The sequence below is a fragment of the Manduca sexta genome, chromosome 24 (genome assembly GCF_014839805.1).
Source record: "Manduca sexta isolate Smith_Timp_Sample1 chromosome 24, JHU_Msex_v1.0, whole genome shotgun sequence".
Classification (NCBI taxonomy): domain Eukaryota; kingdom Metazoa; phylum Arthropoda; class Insecta; order Lepidoptera; family Sphingidae; genus Manduca; species Manduca sexta.
In genome coordinates this window covers 5,649,674-5,661,798 of record NC_051138.1, presented here as the reverse complement: position 1 = coordinate 5,661,798, position 12,125 = coordinate 5,649,674, and the positions used below count along the sequence as shown (strand labels likewise).

Sequence of the window (12,125 nt, the reverse complement as noted above, 5' to 3'; positions counted from 1 at the left end):
AATAACCGTAACACGCTAAATCGGTTCGATTGTGATCATCGCGACATAAATCTGCTTCGGCTACTCTTTTAAGCCTTTATCCCTGTTAATTCTTACCGCTTAGTTTATTTCTGAACGAAATGGTCCGTTCTTGTTACCGGTTTTGTTTCACCTCTTTTGTTTAACAACTATCAGTTTTTGTTAAGCTAAGTGCTGTTCAACGAACGGTCTGATAGGGTACTTTATTGGGTCCTGTTGCAAAGATTTCAATTTGTTTATTTTGTGTTTAAAATCGTAATGGGATTTTAATGCGGTTCGTGGATTGGTGCAAACATTACTTTTCCAGCAAGCAGAGCCATCTATGGACGAAAGTTTGTATTACGGCATCGTATGAAATTACATGTCGTATAAAGATATCAGTATATTGAATGCATTAAAATACCCATCGCATGCGTTCTATAATAGAAAATTGAAAAAAATGGAAAACGTGTATGAGTAATAATTTCCATTGAAAACGAGCAATCATAAGCAGTAGGAGGGAAACAGGCCATCAATAACGTGGAAGTGACCGATCAAACAAACTGAACTGGCCAATGATAAAAACTGATGAGCAAATAGACAGACGGGAATGTGTACTCTGCTAATGGATTCAATTGATATGAAAGCTTTTACAATGCTGACGACGGGCTTCGCGACGCTATCGCACCGGTACTAATTTACCGCAGTGTATGCGATTTTATCACTGTGTAAATAACAATGATACGTCGATAATTCTCGATATTTATGGATTTATTGTTTAGTAACATTTTGTTATCTGAATTACAGAGCACTGTTGATAAAAGTGTTTTATACGGCATTCAACAATTGTGTTTATTTTATAAAAAAAAAAAGAGCTTTTGTATTTACAAACATGAGTTCAGAAAATCCATATTTACATAACCTCTACCACATGCTTACATTCCATATTAAAACACTACAATACGGTTCGTAATATCAGCATTTCATAGTGGAATTTGTCAGTAAAGCTGTCCATCACGAGGCCTGCGCGGCTCCCACTGCCAAACGCCTGCAGCGTTCTGACGAGCCACCGCTAGATGCGCAGATACCGCCAAACGAGCCATTGTTGCACCGCCGCGCCAGCTTTCGCACCATTGTACAGAGGTGCTTCAAAAATCGACCAATGCAATCTATGTTTGTTTACTTCGGGCTGAAGTCACGGGATGTTCTGTCAACAATGTAGGTAGATTAGAACGCGTTATATTTGTTTAAAATTGGTAGTAATAATTGGACATCCCTCTCAGTAGTAGAGGAGGCCCGTGCTCAGCAGTGGGCAAGTATATAATACAGGGCTGATATTATTATATTATTATTATTAATTGGACACTAAGAGTGCAAATTGTAGTCCTTCACCAACCGATAAGTAAAAGTTGTAACCTCATTCAACTTTTACTCATTAGTTTTGTAGTGTACTAAATGGTCCCGAAATGCGATTCTCCTTGGTTGTCGTCACAATGAGTCATGTATTGGTTTTCACACTGTGTGGTCGCTGAGTGGGTGGTGCTACCAAGCTGTTAAATCGAGTGTAAGGTAGATTATTACTTGGCCTTAGCTTATAAATTTGGGGAAAATAACAGCTAAATTAAAGGCCTAAGATAGAAGTAAGTCTTTTGTACTTTATCCATTAGCATTACATTTATAATTATTATACATAATATGGTTAAAAACGATTATATTCAATTGTAGCATGTATGTAACAGACAGAGAAGTTTACGCATTATTGTAGTATATGCTCTCACCGCAAATATTTAAATTTTTGAACATCCGCGTAATAACGTACGAGAAACGATAAACCTACATTGCCGGTAGACGTTTCTAACTGCATTTTCAATAGCCAATGTTCATGCATCAAGAACATAAACTGTACGCTCTATAGATTACCATGGTTTCACACTCTGTGGTTTTCATACCAATAGCTCAGCACTAAGTAAACAATAAGTGACATTAACGGCGGGATATTAAAATGCCATTCCAGCTATGTACCGATACGCGAAAGACATCGGTCGGCCATATTGGATTACATGCGCGTGTCGCTCCGGTTACAGTGCGCACGCGCACGCGACTCGACCACACGCGCGACATCTAGCGACCCGCGCGCCCAACACCCGTCCGGCCTTACCAGCTGTATACTAATTAATCAACCAGATTGACAACTGTACTCTATTAGTTTTGCATGACCGCATTTACGGAAGCTAATATGAAAATAATTTTAACGTAACCGATTTAATTCGTACAATTATAAGGTTCTACTTTCTTGCATTACCTAGATTTAGAATGGAGTAAGCTGTTTAGAACTACTGCAAGAACTTGTATTCCTCGAAAAACGTCGCGAGTTAATGCTATTATATTATGTATGAGATTATTTTGATTATACTTTATTCAGATAGCTCTACATAGTTATAAATGGTGCACTTCTGACGTAAGTCGTACGGCAGCTTCTTTGGCGTCAATACTTAGAATTTACTTTGTATTTTCGAGTTTTTTTTTCCTTTTCGCAGCAGAATTAAGACTGACTAACGTGTTAACTGCGGGAGCTTTATATACCAAACGTATACGTGACTGCAATTAGTAGACCACTTCAGAACACTATTTACGAGATATTAGTACTTGAAACTACTTGTAAAATCTAGAATATAAAAATGTTTTTGGGTCTCCTTGTTGACGATCAATCCATAAACAAAATAAAGTTCCACTATTGTATGTCGCTGTCTTGGCTTTATTCACTTAGTGTTCGCTGATATCTTAATATATAAAACCTTGCCATTATTACTGAAAACAATAGTACATGAATGCAGAAAATAATAAAAAAGAATTATACATTTTCTGTTTTATAAATTTTACATAAAATTTATTTAACTTAAGCTGCACCGCCTTTTACGGAAAACTTTCCTTCATATTAAACATATAATCAATACCGCAAAGATGAAAAACCCCCGCTCCGTTTGCATTCCTACTGTTCTATATCTAGTTTCCCTTGGAAGCGTTCTTTAACTCTATATGAAATAATTTTAAGGAAATCGCATTCCAAATTTAAATAGTGATTTTTATCTCGAAAAAACGCATTTACGCCGGCGAAGCCGCGTGCAAAAGCTAATCTATTAAGACCGATTGGCGGTGCCTAGCAGTCATATTTATCTGTCATTAATAATTTAAAATTTTTAAATCAAACTGTGTGACTGAGGTATAAAGATATAATTAATTAAAATAAAGTATATAGCAAATTGTTATTATAACAGAAAATGCTTCTTTCATGTTTCTATAGGATAAATAATTGCCAGTATATTCTTAGGGGAAAAGTTTGAGCGTGTTCTCCCGCGGCACTCCTTCGAACAATGAAAATATTATATTTCCACAACACACTACAAATACAATGTGACTATTCATTTTATTCAGCTTTTGATTCGCATTTTTAGCATTCATTGACAGTGGTTTACATAAAAACACGTTTAGAAAAATAAATTGCATTTTAGTTTTAATTTTTTATCATAATTTCGTTATAGAAAGAATAAAATAAATAATAATTATTTGAAACAGTTGCATATGCTGATAATACCGTTAGTTTTTGAAGGGCAACTCTACAATAACGCTCGCGGGTACAGAACTCGAATTCATCAAGTTATTCGAGTGAATATTTGAAATGTTTTCATGACTACTTATTTAGGGGAGTATTGATTGCGCCGGTTAAACTCCCATGCTGTTAGGCATGATGTATTGTAGTCGAAGTTTTGAAAAACTTGATTTTTATAATATCACTTTAGTATTTTTAGCCAAAGAACGTTATTTAAATATGATTTTATAAAATGATCTTTTTAATTCTTTACACTTATAATGACTTCAAATTACATTCAAACAAAGTCAATAATCCTTTCTGATTTACTAAAATCATATAAATAATTTATCTATCATATAGTATTGTTTATCTATTATGCACGTTCCAGCCCAATTTACCCATAAATATAAATACAGTGGCTCAAATATGAATCCTGTTCCGCAACAAGCTAAGAAACTCCCTCAGGATTCCGGCGCGTCGTCTCACACATCATACATACACGCCGTATTTAGTACATTCGAAATTGAACCTCATATCTGTGCACGGATGCCTAATTTTCTTTGTTTGCTCAAAGTATATAGGACATCGCGCCCCGGTCAGGTTAAGTAAAGGGGTAAAGTGAGACAATCGTAAAGTTTAATAATAATTACATTCTCAACTCGCCTGCCAGGTTGTGCGCAATAATTAACCGCTCGGAATTACTTAGCTGAAATAATTTAATGTGACGCACGCCGAATTATGAACGTTTGTGTATCTTCTTACCGCCGCGTGATTTGGGCTGTGGCTATACCTTTGTACAAAAGAGTTGCCAATAAAACTGATGTACGTGTCTTAAAAACTTCACCAATTACTGTTTTTGCATAACGATTATCTATAGTATGTATTTAAACAGTAATAAATCGTTGCAAATAAATTATTGTTGTTTTACTATCCAGATTTCTTTATACATAATATTATTTTTTGTTAATCTCCGGAGTCCAATAGCACTTTCAAACTAGATAACTTTTTATGTTTAAAATTCCAATACAGTTCATAATAATCCTACAGAGATTTTCATATCTATATAAAAATTACGCAGTAAGTGCAAAAGAATATGAAACCAATAAATTCATTAATTAATAAGAAAGGATGCAATAGCCATTTTTAAACAAAAAATAACATATAAAATATGCTCTTCTAAGGAAATATCCTCTACATTGTCTACAAATAACTACCTCTTCCTTATTAAAACGCTGCATGAGCTCACATACGACTGTTCTTAATATTTAAATCTGACGTAAACCAGGGTTCAAGAGCCGTTACACGTCCAGCGCAAGTAGACCTACGAACGCTTATTTATTCTTCTCTACGACGGCTCCCGCGGCAAAAGCCGTCGCGCAGTCTCTATGGGGTGAGGCAAACGCTTGTTGTAGTTGTAATTTACATACAAAATTATGAGCTGGAATAATATGGTTATACGCGTTTATGGTTGACGATCGCACAGATAATACACATTTTAATAGTATGGATTTTAATTATTGTTGTGTTGAAATGATAATGTTGTTTCCCGGCATAAAATAATTATATATTCCAATGGATATTATGAATTTCGATATGAATAATATTAATAGGTTAAATAAAAAAATCTGGGGAAATTCAAAGCTCTTTTAAACTTTATGTATGTGATTATTTATATCACGAAGTAGCACGTATAAGAGAATGTCGGTTTACAATTTTTCTGCTAATGGCATAATATTAAAAAAAGTCTATAAAGTTGCGAGCAGGAAATGAAGATCAATTACTCTCCAGCGCACATAAAAACACTCGGATCCATTACTTTTCATTAAAAACATTTCTTCTAATTTCTATTCCCCGTGGGTGGGGAATTGAAATAAAATAAGTCATATCGTACACCTGCCCGGCGCTCGCGTCTCCACTCCCGAGTGGCATTAATATTCTTTATATGCAGTTAAATCTCGCGATGTTCCCGAAACAGCGGACATTTTTATAGAAAAATGAAAAATTACCGGTCAGGGTGCGGCGACCGCAAAAACACCCGCATAAGAAACATCTAATGAAAGCTTAGAGCCATTCGTATAAATCTCCCTTGCATTTTTAATACCAATATATTCGGCTAGGGGAGTTTTCCGCGGGGAGCGAGAACCTGTAGCCAAAAACAAAACCGGCGTTTATATCTTATTTAAATACCACCAGATGTTGGTCGCTTATAAATGTGTATATTTTTAAATCGGTGCTTTACTGGAGACATAATGGTATCGGCCGATCTGCCGTCAGCTGGTATGTAGATGTACTGGAGTTTATCGTGTTCGGCGGCTAATTTAAAAAGTCCCTGGAACAGTATTATATTCGCACAGGAGCCGTCATTTCGCCGCGGCCGGTGGATATCTCTTTTGACCTGCATATTTTTATTTGCTTCGTTACCTAAGCTTATTCGTATCGTATCGAATCTCGAAGAGTCGTGTAGTCTCATTAAAATAATACAGGCTACTGGATAATCTTATCCGGTGTATTTCGATCGCAGATTGGGCGCGCGTGCAACGATAACAGTACGAGTTATTCAGACGGGGCACGTTCGATACGCTGCTACTTTTTAATCCATTTTGCGACGACATCTTCATTATTTGTTGCTCCACTACAACAATAAGAATACATTGTAACGTAACACAGGAATTTTGTCATAATAACAGGCACGCGGAATGTAAACACCTTATTATATATTCATAATCATGCGTTACACATGTATGAGAAAATCTTGTTGTGTAATAAAGCAGTACTAGAAAATGTTTCGTTTTTTGACGGTTGCTTTAAATTTGCCGCCCCAAAAATGCTCTTGTTCCAACACAAGAAGAACGACAATCCGCGGCGGTAACGAGCGTGTTGCAAAAAATTTTATGATCTGAATTTCACACATAATAAAGGGAAGCAATTCTTATGATTATTAGCGTGGAGACTGCGGGAATAATCCTCCGCAGTGACATCGCCGTGTGACATAAGCCGGAAAAATCTAATAACAATAAAATAAAATTGCCGCCGGTTTGTAAATTTAAAAAAACGCCTAGGGAAGAAAATTCGTTTTCCGCGCCACGACAACCATTACCGTTATTTTGTATTTTCTTTTTAAAAGGATCCTCAATTCTGTTAATGTATTTATCTCTAATACAGACTTTGTTTATTGTTTATACCGAATATTAAACCGCAGCGAAATACTAAATCATTTTCTCTCATTGTTTAACCTGTAAGTGTTTAAGTCAACAATATTCCGTAATATTTTCCAACTTACGCTATTACCATTATAATTTCACCTTAAAACTGAAGGAATGCTCCCCTAGCCGTTCGGTATTAAAAAGGCTGAACTGAGCACATAGGGAAAATTTGAATGCATACTTTTGTTTCCAGTTCTAAAGGCGCGTTTCGTTCGCTCACCGTATAATGCCCGTTTAAATTATTTTGCCAGTTTTAAGTCGTAAATTTTAGGTAGACTTTAATTGTTATTTTAACTGCAAGCTCAACTTCGTCTTCGCCATTCCGAGGGCTTTGAAAATATGTCTTAATTCGCTTACCCTATGACTTATGTTTCGGTGAAATTAAACTGTTCCGTTTGTTATGGCCCACGTCGAAGTTGCTGTATAAATTATTCGTTTTGTCTAACACCTTTTTAGCTTGTACAATTAGTAAACAGATTTTTGTCCGCGAAGCCATGAAACTCTTTGCGGTTTTGAATTTAATTATTTTTTTTGTCATTTTTCTCGGGCGTCGTATTTACAAATTTAAATAACTTACTCGATCTCATTGCACAGGTCTTAAAGGGCGTCACATTCGAAATTTAAATATTATTGTTATTTTTGCTGAGTGCATGAAATTGAAGAGAAATAGAATTTTCTCTTCGCGACCCTTCCAGGCTCGGGAATCACATTTGGCTCCCGAGTACTCCCAACAAAAAAGTAAAATTGACTTTTCGTCCCGCCCGTTTCCTATACTACGTAAGTGTTTGTGAATCGATTACGATTATCAGCTAATTATTTGTATCCACTGAGTTATTAAGTTACGCAATCAAAAATGGTGCCTTTTGTTTATGGGTCTTGATCCTTTCAATCATCTAACGACCATTGAGTTTCGATATCACAATAATTGTCCATAATTATATATTCCCTTGAAGCGGGCGCATCGTTTTTATTGTTATTTTATTTATAAAGTAATAATTTTTCGATCGGACGCAACTCGATCAGGTTTTAAATTTGATTGATCCGACATAAAGATCGATTTAATAATCGAGTGTTCCGCTTTAATATTTTTGGATTTCTCTTGTTTTTGTCGATAAACGTTTCCAAAGGATCAATTTAATTTTGACTCTTCTTAGTGTCTGGGTTTTATGATTTATTAGTCAATAATTTTCTACTAAACATATTTTTATAATGTTTAATATCTAAACTTAGATTGAAGTGTTAGGTATTGATAGTTTATAAGTAACAGGATAACTTAAAAAATGTTCTATTTAAATACAATGATGTTGAATGAACAATTACTTTAAATTGAAACAATACAGCGGTACAAAGTACGAACGCTACTGAGCGCGCGGAGACCACACTGAGGTGTCTTTTGTTAAGGCGCTTCTACTCGCAAATCGCAAGATGTTGAGATACGTCGCATGCCGACGCGGGACTTAATGGCCGTCCCTCGGTAAAGGTAATTTACGTCTCATGTGCAAAACCATCCTTAACTAAAAGCCCTCTAAATTATAGTTTACACCGGGATTGATTCAAAATTAATCTCTCGATCAATGAAGTTTTAAGATTGATGCAATTTTAAATCAAAATAAATGAATGATGCAAGAAATCTGTATTGCTTACAGATCAAGAATGGTTTCTTGTGGAAAATTAATTAAAATTTTTGAGTTATTTTCTGATCTGTTTATGTAAAAATGTCTGTAAATATCGTGCGTCAAAGACATTATGATATAATAATTTATGCCAATACAGTATCCATTATTATGATTTTATCCAGTTGCATAATGAGTACATTTGGATTTACAAAAATGATGTTCCCTATAAAGTTGTGTATAGTTCCACGACTAGCCTACTTACCATTCAGTATACAATAAGATCGGTAATCACAAACAGCGAGCAGACAACGTTTCAATTTACAAGATCCCAATACGAGATAGCTATTGTGCGATACCCATACCTTTATCCAGGGGCCTTGTTATAACCATGCGCACCCACAAGTTAACTTGTCTCTGTTTTATCGCGAAGATTTTTATACGTCGATACGGTGCCTGATCGGCTGACCAACTACCTTCATCGGACTCTTTGCTCGTATGTTCACATCATTGTAGATTTATATCAGTAGCAACATTTTGTTTTGTATCTCTGAGTCGCTTTTAATTGGCAACTTATTTGTGTTTCTGTTGTTTTAATTAGTGTTATTTCCTTGTTAGCGTTTATTTGTGTAATTACAAATTTTAATGTTATTTAACATGTATCAAATGATCTTGTAGAAATCATTAATGGTGTAGCAAATTTATACCGTGGTTCTGGTGATTTCTAGTTTATTATCTTCATTAAATACACGATAAACTCAACATAGCAATCGTTTTAAATGAAATATTGAATTACATCGTAGCGATTGGAATAATTAAAACACTAACGGAATTATTAAATGAATCAGTTCTCGTTGTATTGAACAAGATAGTTGCGGGACCGACAATGTTTCACCAATCGATGCTTATAGAACTACACGATAGTTTTTCAAAGGGTGTAAGAAGTCATAAAAGCATGCAATTTATTGTAATAGATGATTCTTTAATTAATTCGAAAGTAAGCCTTTTAGAAGTTTAATTATCGTATTTTACTCCTTTTTCCTGACGTATTCGATTCCTAAAGACATTCCAATGTTTCCCTGCTAATCCATTTTAATAACATTAATTTCCTTCTGTAAAACATCGCTGTCAGCTAGCTTCATACCCAAATTAATTTTCTCGAATGCAATACAACAGTAAGTGTTAAGATCGCAAGTTAATCAGTTTGATCCCCTTACGACCTCCATTAGATAGACGCTAAGGTACCTAATTGAATAAGGGACCAAATTAAACTATGAGCGGGCATGACCTCTTTCTATTCAAATTTGACTCCTGCATAATGCCTTCACCCATGCTTATGGCTCGATATTAGGCTCATCGATTGCCAAGATTACAGTTTGATTGAAACGGGGCTTACCGTCCTGTATAAGCTAAGCTGAGTTTACTTAAATTAAAAAGTATTTATTTAGAAAAGCCACATAACTCCTAAGAAAATTCGTTTGATATTGAATGTCATTATTATTTTAAACCTAAAATTTAATGTTGATTTGAATAGCCAAAATGATTAATTAATATTCAGGTACAAACGTGCCAAAATCCGGAAACATTTGCCCCTAATAATTTCCGGCAGGTTAGTTTAATTGAAAGTTATGCAAATCTCCCATTTCGACTCCTTCACAATAGTACTGGGATTCCGAATGAGTTAATCCGTGTTTATGCTTCTAATCGGCCCCTAGCTGAAGGCCTTGTTACCGGTTTAGCTCACTGTTAAATTTATACAATGCCTTTTGTGTACAATGAACCATTTATTTAAGTTAAAATGTTGTTTATGATAACGTTTTGTTTTATAATGTTTTCTATTCAATTCAAATTTTATGTGATGTCGATATCTACGTTGCGACATCAATTATTTCACATTTTAGAATGGTTATATAAGGAATAAATGTTTTGTTTGTTACAGCTGAACTGAAAATGGACGTGCTTAGAGAAAGAGAGGTGAAAGACAACTTGGAACGACAACTATTGGACGAGCAGAAGATGAGAGGTATGTAGTCGTGATATTTTGTATTTACAAAAGTTAGTAAAGGTTCCTTGGCCGGTGAGAAGACTGATATATATTTTAAAGCGATAAAACCCATCCAATCCATTCCTTTAAAGTGCAAAGGCTCATCATGAGCGATAATAACTTTTGTGACTTCTACCAAACTTGCTATAAAGAAGATTAAAGTGACTAACAATGCTGGAAAGAGACACACGCCATAAGAAAAATATATAAGAATATTATGACAAAGAGTACACTAACGTCGTATATTGTTCCTACGAACACCAAACAGCGTTCTCTTTCAAAAGAACAAATAGGGTGTAATTTCAATGCCTTCATAAATCTCCGATCAGTGGCTCGCTCCGCATTCGCTACAATTAACAGGAGATCTCGTTACAGGACCATTGTCTTCCTTGCCGCTTTATTTATTCCCAACATTATAACTATTATTCTATTATATTACTTATGCGTTATGATTGTAATTTGTTTCGTGCCTTCACATCAGAATTGCTTCGTGAAAAAAATACGTATTTTGTAGTTATTGGTATATTTAATTATGAGATATTTACGTAAATAATATTCAGTTTTAAAAACCTTGTTATAGCCGTTGATGCCGTAGGCGTTTATTTGCATTTGGTGTAGACACGTCCATGTGTGTCAACGCTAACTTTAACTTATCGCTTCAATGATAGTTTACGGTTTGTTTTGACGTTTATAATTAACATAATTACATCATTTATTAACCGAAATAATTTCCCTTAGAAGTAATGAAGGTTGGGTTTTGTTTGTTGTATACAATTACTCGTATACCCAACCCATTACTACGGTGCTGTAGGTCAACGCAAAGTAATTGGAAAATAAATTTATGTGTATAGGTCGGTATAAATTGACACCAATAATGTACGGCATAAACGCTACTGAGTTTTGATTAGTGTAAATAAAATATAAATATCTGTTTTCATGTCGCATTCGACGTAATTTCTAACCAAAACATTCCCCTAACAAACGCAAAGGTTATACCAGCAAAGTACCCTTTCTTCAGCAATACTACATTGTGTCAAGCAAAAAGAAAACCAACAGAATGGAGGTAACCTTTGTACAAATGTCAAGCGATATGGCCGCGGTGCTCCGAAGCCTTGAGACAAAGGGTTTAATTCTATTGATGTTATTAGACGATAAGCTAAATTCAACTTTACACCAAATAAATGCGAAACATTTTAGATAAATTCAACGGCGAGAGCAATTTTACATGTCACAGAGGATGTAAAGGTGATGTAGATATTTTATCGAGGTAGGCATTTCTCTTGTGTTAATGTAATATAAATTTAAATGTTAATAAAGGGCTGACAGGGTGCAGTGAGCCTGTCGTAGCATAAAATCCAAACAATAATTGTCTCTGAAACATGTGTTATAATGACTTTGTAAGCATTAAAATACTTAAAGTATTAGAAGCCAAACACGGTTATAAAAATAAAGTCAATTAGCTAAAGAAAAATCAAAGAAATGTTGGCTTTGTAACATCCGTGTGAGCCCTAGGTAATGGATTTTCTAGACTACTGGGCAATCTTCGATCTAGTTTAAAAGCTTTTTGACAACTTATTCGCTGCCAAGTTAGCACCTTTGTTGTTAGTTCAGTTAATCTGTTGATTTTTAAGGAAATAGAGTAACCAAATTGACATTTTACGGCGAACTTATTTAAGCGT

At 34.9% G+C, this 12,125-nt stretch overlaps 1 protein-coding gene across 1 annotated transcript in view; it reads left to right on the top strand.

Moving 5' to 3' along the window:
• LOC115440448 (dachshund homolog 2) overlaps positions 1–12,125 on the top strand; it is a 157,572-nt gene that overhangs the window by 102,347 nt on the left and 43,100 nt on the right. The window contains 1 exon segment of the mRNA XM_030164756.2: positions 10,342–10,425. Coding sequence (XP_030020616.2) covers positions 10,342–10,425 — 84 coding nt within the window.